Consider the following 8,930-nt stretch of genomic DNA (forward strand, 5'->3'; position numbering starts at 1 on the left):
ATATATAGAGAGAAAAATATAGAGAGATAAAATAGTATTCTTCTGTTAGGTTTTCCTAGTGAGTGGGTTTTTTTTTTCTTATTTTTCAAGAGAGAGTGTCATTGTTCTCTCCTTGTAAATTGGAGAAAAAAAATTATAATATTTCTTTCACTTAGTAAAAATATTTCTCTAGTCTTACCCGTAATTTTTTCCTTATCTGTTGAGGGTTTTCCATGTAAAATTATTGAGCTTCAGTTCCTTTTTTCTCATCTATATTTTAGCTGTGTGATATTACTAAGTTACTCTAGTACCTAACAAAACTTAAAGGACTGAATTAGAAATTTTCAAAACTAAAAAATATTGTATTATAACATGATTCAATAATTGAATAAAAGATGCAAGATTTTTCAAAATAAGCTTATAGGCAGAAATTTTAGCAATCAAATTTATCACCAGTGGGTCATGGTTTTAAATTGCTATTGTGTGTAGTTTGTAAATTAAGTAATAAATTGCAAGCAAGCAAATGAAGCCATGGTTACAAGATAATGTCCATTAAAAATAAAAAACATTAAACAATTTGAAATGAAACAATTTTTTTGAAAAAAGAAATTCCTACTTGTGGAACCAATTTCTTTTCAAAGAATAAAATTCTAGGGGTTTGATTAGTACAAACATTGTTAATGCTAATAGGGTTCGATCAATTAGACATGAAAATCATAAATTATTCGGAGTCCTTTACCAACAAATTTTATATAAATATCGGTCTAAACACGTAGCTATGCATCTATTCCAGTTCCAGTACTTCATGCTAAAATCTTTAAAGTCGTGTTTGGAATCTAAACTAAGAGACTTAATTTCCTTTCCGATATTCCTTTTGGTTTAACATATATAACCGGACATATCAAGCTCTATGTCTCCTAAGACAGTGAAATTGTTTTGGAGAAAGAACACGGGCACAAACAAATGGTTCGATTTTGAACATGAAATACTTTCTAGGACCTCAAATGCAGCAAGTAAATATTCTTTAGACACAGGATACAGAGCAGTCACAATTTGTAGATATCACCAAGATTCATGCATGTTATCCCTTATCTTTTGTGCATGTTTGTATTAATTTTTAAATAATCGTAAATTCAATTTATTTTAAGACTAATAATTTCTGCGTTACATTTACTTTTTCAGATTTTTTTAAACTGACTATTGTTAGTCCTTCCAATAGGTGAATCAAGTGCAGAGGCTGTAGCCTAGTACAATGGAGTTGTTGCGGAACCGATTTTAAATGCATAGTTCAGAGAAGGAAATCATTGATGAATTGTTCCGTAGGTTCAAGAACAAGCATGTTCAACTTCATGGGAGCAGAGAAATTGGAGCTCAACAGCCAAGGGATTACAATGTACATCTATTTGATAAAAAGAAAATTTTCTTATGTTATAACGGGGCTGCTTGAAAATTTTTTCATATTATTAAGATGTGTTCTTCTTGAAAATCACAAGAAAAAGTTGTGATTGAAAGTATATGTTTTCACTAAAATTTGAATAATCATAAAAATTTTACTTTTTTGACAAGTTTTTATGAAAATATAAAGGTAAGAAAATATGAATTTTTTAATAAAAAAGGAGGAATATGAAGTTTTAATGGAAATGAAAAAATATTTTTAATTTGTTTTCTTAAAAGAGTTGTAAATGGGAAGGAAATTTTGTTTTTTTAGTATAAATAAATAAATATTTTTGACAACTTTTTTTGAGAAGTTTATGAATCGTTTGTAGATAAAAGTTGCAGAGCTTTAAGAATATCAAAAGTTAGTTTAAAAAAAGAAGTTTTAAAAGGTTTTTCAGAAGACATCGTCTTCAACAATTAAAGTTAAAAATTAGTTGAAAATAGTTCGTCAAAGAACTAGATCAAGCTATTTTTCGATGAAGTGTCTCAAATGACAAAGGCTTATACGAACAATAATGGATTTGTGTTGAAATTTTAAGTACATTGAGAACAGTTGCACATAAAGATACATAACAAAAATCATAGACAACATGCAAAAGCAGTTACAAAAATATGTTTTAAGTAATTAATTTATATTATACTTATAAATAATATTTCTTTTAATTATTTAAGAGTTACAACTTTATACTAAAAATGTCTTCACTTTAAAGTTCTATTATAAATTAGACTCAACAACCAAGAGATCAGCAGTTCTGTGTTAATTTATTGTTAAAAGTTATATGTTTATGTTTGTATTATTGTTGCAATTTATCTTTGCAATGCAATTACTTTTATTCCAATTTTATGTTATTCTATCTTTATTTTTCTTTTACAATTCTCTTTCTGCTCTATTCTATTTCTATTTTTACTCTTTTTACAATGTTACTAAATAATTACGATAAGAACACAATAAAAAATTAAAATTTAATGTGAGATTACTTTGAATTTATTTATATACTTGTTAAAATTTACCGTAAACAATGTTGCTGTAGAAAAGGTGCATAGTATATGTAATGATGTGCCTTTTAACAATTGTTCACAATCAACAATTTTTTTGGGTGTTTGATTCACAATAAAGTTGAAAAAGAGTTAGATTAAATAAATTCGTACCTGAAACAATATCCTAGGCATTTGAATCTAAGTTCTTTTGAAAATTGTTTCACTTCAAATTATATTTTGACTTTTCTCAATCTCTTACATTGGGCAGAGATCCAACGTTTTTCTTTTGTTGTCAGGCGAGAAGTAAACAGTGGTCAAGGAGTAAATTGCATAGCTATTTCCTGAGCATTAAATCCAACGACTTGTGTGCCAAAATGGAGAAATGCAAAACGACAACGACGACGAGAAAACAACCATGATGTACTAAACGCAGGAGACGACTCTGACCAACGAAATCGTCGTTCTCTTTCACTATCCATTCCATTACGATACTGATACCTACAATGACTCTTAAACTTCAAACAGTGATCTCCACCGCCGCCTCCGTCGCGGCCACCGCCATGCTCCTCCGTTCCTTGACCAGAGACTACCTCCCTCACGACCTCCACCACTACCTCCACTCCAAACTCTCGAAAATCCTCACTGCACTCTCCTCCGAAATCACCCTCGTCATCAACGAATTCGAAGCCCTAACAAACAACCACCTCTTCCACGCCGCACTACTCTACCTCAAACCCCACACCACACCCAACACAAAGCGCTTCAGAGCCACCATGCCTGCGAAATCCTCGCACATCTCCCTCCTCATCGACCGCAACAACGAAATCTCCGACACCTTCAACGGCGTCCAATTCAACTGGAAGCTCGTCTCCGAACAAATCCCCTCCAAATACATCCAATCCGACGATTACCACTCCACCTTGAGATCGGAGGTTCGATTCTTCGAATTGCGGTTCCACAAGAAGCACAAGGAGATGGTGTTGCGAGAGTACTTACAACACGTGATGGAGAAGGCGAAAGAGGCGAGGGAGAAGAGGAAGACGCTGAAGCTCTTCACTCTGAGGGATCGGAGAATGGGAGGGAGGAGGCGCGAGATGTGGCAGGGCGTGAATTTGGATCATCCTGCGACGTTTGAGACTTTGGCGATGGATTCAGATATGAAGAGTATGATAATGGAGGATTTGGATAGGTTTGTGGAGAGAAGGGGTTTGTATAGGAGTGTGGGGAAAGCGTGGAAACGTGGGTACTTGCTTTCTGGGCCTCCTGGGACTGGAAAATCGAGCTTGATTGCTGCAATGGCTAATTATCTGAATTTTGATGTTTATGATTTGGAGTTGACTGATGTTAAGCGTAATTCTGAGTTGAGGAAGTTGTTGATTGCGACGGCGAATCGTTCTATTCTTGTGGTGGAAGATATTGATTGTTCCCTTGAGCTCCATGATAGGCTTAAGCCGAAACCAGTGATTACACTTACAGCAACCACTATGCCCCACCACCTATTTGATGATCAAAAACCCCAGGTACTACAAATACTGTTTTGTCTTCCTCTCCATCAATTTATCATTTTCTTTATCATACTTCCAATAAAAATATCAATATTTGTTGACTTCGCTTCGCTTGTTACATTGTGATGTTTACCACATAACCTAGTTTGATAATGAAATTAAAAAGTTGTATCCAATCCTACTATGAAAAGAATATATGGTTATATTAGAATGTGTGGTATTGTTTAAATTTTTTTAATTAAATATGAAAAATGTGTTTTTATTCTAATATAATTATATTATATTAGTTAATTTGGTTAAAGGTAAATTTGGTCTTTTACTAGTTTGGTCACGTTGTTAGAAATCAGATTACATTTACTTGTTAACTTCATCAATTTAAGGACCCAATTGATTTTACTCGTTAAACACAATCTGTTGTGTGAATTTGACAGAGTGTTGGGATTGAATGGAGGGTCTTAGGATAAGTAAAATGAAGTGGCTGTGTTGTTATGTGATATTGGAATTTATGATTATGTTGATGTCGATTGCAGGTGACTTTATCGGGATTTCTGAATTTCGTAGATGGGTTGTGGTCGAGCTGTGGGGATGAGCGGATCATAGTGTTCACAACCAATCACAAAGAGAAATTGGACCCTGCTCTGTTGCGCCCTGGCCGAATGGATGTGCACATCGACATGACATACTGCACCCCATGCGGGTTCAAAATGCTGGCTTCCAATTACCTCGGGATCACACAACACCCACTTTTTGATGAAGTAGACAAGTTGCTAGGGACGACGAATGTCACTCCTGCAGAGGTGGGTGAGCAGTTTTTGAAGTATGAGGACCCTGAAATTGCTGTCAAAAGCCTGCTCCATCTCCTTATAGAGAAGGGCAATTAGATTTAATACAAGCGTCTTTTGTATCAAAAACTAAATAAACAACAACAGAAAAAGGGAACAACTATAAGCGTGACTGACACAACAGGTGAATGTGGTATTTTAAGGATTACACTAATCTGACCCCTTTTTATAGGGTCAATTTTTTTTTTAAATATGGCCTTTTATTATGAAAGTAAGAATATAAGTTTTTAACTAATATTACATGAATATGAAATTTAGAAAACATTGTCAGTAATAATTTTTGGAGGATAAAAAAATTAGTTAATAGTAAAAAATGTTCTTGGCGATCTTTAGAATGGAAAATTTTATTTTTATGCGTTAAAAAATTGCCATTGATGACTTTTAAAAAAATAATTTTTATACATTAAAAATTCATCATTGACGAATTTTAAAAAACATAATTTTTATACATTAAAAAATTATTGCTGCTAGCAAGTTTATAAAAAAATGATTTATTTAGTTATTAAAAATCATCACTAAAATATTGACTTTGTCAATATATTAAAGTGGAGGCTCAAAAAATAGTGAAGTATAATCTACCAATATCAAATATGTATTTTTGGAGATTTCATACAATATCAAGTAATGACAATAAACAACAATGATAATATTTAACAAATATTTTGGATCTAGCACGAGGTAAGAGTTAGAATATAATATCAAGTGATGATAATAAATAACAATAATAATATTCAACAAATATTTTAAATTTATCACGAGCGTCATAGTCTAACTCTTACCATTAAGTTATATATTGTTTTTAAACAAATTACTATTGGTGTATATACAAATATCATTTTTAACAAAAATGTTAAATGAAAATAAAAGAACACTAAAAGTGACCGATGATTGATGAATCCATAATTTTATTAGTATTTTAATGTAGTTTTAACCCATTTGATAAGGAAAAAATGTTAGAAAAAGCAGAAAAACTCATAAAAATAGAATAATTGAAGGTTTTCTTTAAATACATAGTTATTTTAACATTTGTGAATTTTCTGTTTAGAAATTAAGAATTTAATCATGTTTTTGTAGGAATAATCTAAGTAAAGCTCATGAAGATGAAAAATCAATGAAAAGATAGAGGAAGAGTAGCAATTCTAGACTCAAAAAACAATAATTATAGAATATAGTCTGGGCGTGGTCACTCTTATCAATGAAAGTGAGTGTTCCAGAGAGTTTCTCAGAAGAACACGTTGTGTATTATCACTTTCGCTGGCAAAAGTGAACGTTCCAGAGGACTTTAATGTCAGTAAAGTTGTGCGTGACCACTCTCGCTGGCGAAAGTGAGCGTTCCAGAAGAGCTTCACACATAACGAGTAGTGCGTGGTTACTCTTATTGGCGAAAGTAGATATTCCAGAAAAGTGTACAAAGGCAACTAGCGCGTGGCCACTTTAACTCAAGAAAGTGAAAAAGCGCACTACTCGACCTCATGCATTATCACTTTTATCAACAAAAGTGGTCGTTCCAATCTTCTAGAAACTATATAAGCCTCTGCGTGGCCACTCTTGTGGAGCATAGTGATAACGCACAGAGGCAAAAATTCTATAAATACTAGATAAAGCTCAGATTTTTGAATCTTTTTGCTCATTTTTCATTTTTTTTACTTCATTTAGAGAGAGTAAGGGAGAGGATTGGGGATGAACATCGAGCTCTAGCCTAGAAGGATCAGATTGGGGATCGATTGAAGACGATGCTTCTGCGTTCTTCCTCTTCTATTCCTTCTTTCTCTTTCTTTGTTGTAATCATTGCTTAATTCTTCGTAGTTAGGAGTTTGTAGATTTGGAATAGATGTATTTATTCAATTCTTGACTCTGAACTTTGAGTTCTTGGATTAATTGAGTGGTTGATTATGTTGTCAACGTAATTTTTGAATGGAAATTCAATTGATTAATAAAAGAGGAACTTTTACCAATGAGAATTGGAATTGATTCTCATATCTGAATTAACTACTAGAATTAGGGATTTCTTAGGGATAAGTGAACTTAATTCTGCAATCCTATGGTTTTGATTCTTAATGCTACTTGAAATTGAATTTCACCTAAGGGATTAGGGTGATTTAGTTGATTGTTAGGGTCAATGAGTCAAAGGATTAACCTTTGACTATTAATATGTGAAACTGATTGTCAATTAACTAATTACTTGATTGTTCAGAGACATAGTTGAATTGATATTGATATTCTGGTGAAATAAATTCCTAACTATCCTTCATTCATATCTCATCTTAACACAAAATTCGTACTCTATTTTTACAGCAAGTTTATTACCTTTTCTTGTTCTAGTTTATTACTTTTACATGTTAAAAAACTTCTAAATTCATATGGCTCAATTAGTTATTACTCTGTGAAGTGGTAATTGAATTCCTAATTTTTTATGGAGACGATACTTGGATATTAAATTTACTCATTACTTGTTGCAATTCTTAGTGTGCTTGCTAGTGTTTAGAAATCGTACGACAATGATGACTTTGAAAAGATTATAAAAGTGGTAAGGATGGTGATGATCAAGATTTGAATGATGATGTAGATTATAAGGACTCTCATTTATCAAATCAAGTGATTAGCCAACATTTGTCTGGGACATGTCGTTCATACATGCTTTAGATGTTAATGCTATGCAAGTTCATGAATTTCTAAAATATGCTAACTTAGGTATGTGACATGTTTTATTATATTTGTAGTAATAAATTTATCTTTAATTGTTTACATGAGTTTAAGTTTTTTTTTTTGTGTTTGATAGGTCATTATGAGATAGATGAAGATTTGTATGTTAGAATGCAATTTAATGACAGAGAAACTATTATATGAACAATTAAGTGTTATAATATATCAAAAGAAGTGAACTACAAGTTTTCAAGTTTGAACCAAATACATTTTATTATAAATGTGTCAATTATGACATAGATTGTAGATGATTTGTTTAGACTAGTTTGAGAAAGAACAAGTATTTTTGAAAAATCAAAAAGTATAATCAGCCACATCATTGTACTTAGGTAAAGATTTCACAAGATCACAAAAAGTTTGTGCAAAGATAATTGTAGAATGTATTAAGCCAGTGTTTGGATCTGACCATTTTTTTAAGATAAAAATGATGATTAGTGAAGTTCAAGCTTGATATACACACACAATAACATATCAAAAAACATGGATGGAAAAACAAAAAGTAATTGAAAATGTATTTGGTCAATAGAAAACCTCATATGAAGCCCCCTCACAATGGTGTGTAGCAATGTGTGACATTGTTCAAGAATCATAAAATCTCATTTGTTCTAATGTCACTCTAACATTTCTAAGGTCTCTGTATGGAGTGTATCGATGTGTCGTTAATTAAGTGCAAATGGAAATATTATTGATTCACCAGACATTGGAGCAAACCACAGGCGCAAGTGTCATGCCTATACATGCAACAAATTAGGCATTCACAAATACTTTAATATCTTGTCATAAACAACAATCTAGACCTCTATACAAATAAACAAGGCATACTAAACCATAACTATACATTCCAATTTCATTCACATTCACCAACAACTGTAAGAATTTTTCATGGACCACTAAATTACTTTTATTCAATATTAGAACATGTCCCAACAAAAAAGGTATGTATCCACGATCATATTGTGCTATCCTATGGTCAGAATTAGCAAGAAGCAAACCAAAATGTTGTGTGATTTACTTTAATCCTATTTTTGAACCTTTAACATCGTCTGATTTAGGTCAATTGTCTAGTAACTATTCATGCACATCCTACAGTGCTATAATATTGAGATTAGTAGAATCAATCGTTGATAGACTTTGAATTCGTAGTCTAAGCAATATAGCAACATCTAATCTTACTATGCATTCTTTAGAAAAAAGATGAAATATATGTATTTTTTACCTCTAACATTTAACCAATACATTAATAAGGTCATCATTTATATATATTTGACATATGTGTGCAATACAATAAAGTCCATCATTTTGTAAAATATTATATTTTCCAAGCCTAGGCAACGTTATTATGAAGTGACGAGGTTATAATAGTCTCACATGAAATAAAAAATAATTAATTAATCATTAAATACATTATTTAATAATATTTAAATTAATAATAGTTAAACATTATAACTATTTAATATTATTATAATTTAATTATAATATTACAACT

At 31.6% G+C, this 8,930-nt stretch overlaps 1 protein-coding gene across 1 annotated transcript; it reads left to right on the forward strand.

Moving 5' to 3' along the window:
* The first annotated feature begins 2,726 nt into the window (after nt 1-2,726).
* Nucleotides 2,727-4,948, forward strand: LOC113865525 (protein HYPER-SENSITIVITY-RELATED 4-like). Its single transcript, XM_027500133.1, has 2 exons — nt 2,727-3,914; nt 4,430-4,948. The coding sequence occupies exons 1-2, from the start codon at nt 2,898-2,900 to the stop codon at nt 4,778-4,780; spliced, it is 1,368 nt and encodes a 455-aa protein (XP_027355934.1). The 5' UTR covers nt 2,727-2,897; the 3' UTR covers nt 4,781-4,948.
* The last annotated feature ends 3,982 nt before the right edge of the window (nt 4,949-8,930 follow it).

The sequence above is a fragment of the Abrus precatorius genome, unplaced genomic scaffold (genome assembly GCF_003935025.1).
Source record: "Abrus precatorius isolate BTA unplaced genomic scaffold, Abrus_2018 Scaffold4, whole genome shotgun sequence".
NCBI classification, from domain to species: Eukaryota; Viridiplantae; Streptophyta; class Magnoliopsida; order Fabales; family Fabaceae; genus Abrus; species Abrus precatorius.

Coding starts and splice junctions, on each gene's coding strand:
- LOC113865525 (XM_027500133.1), top strand. CDS start 2,898: ATGACTCTTAAACTTCAAACAGTGATCTCCACCGCCGCCTCCGTCGCG. Junction 3,915..4,429: donor TTGATGATCAAAAACCCCAG/GTACTACAAATA, acceptor TGTCGATTGCAG/GTGACTTTATCGGGATTTCT.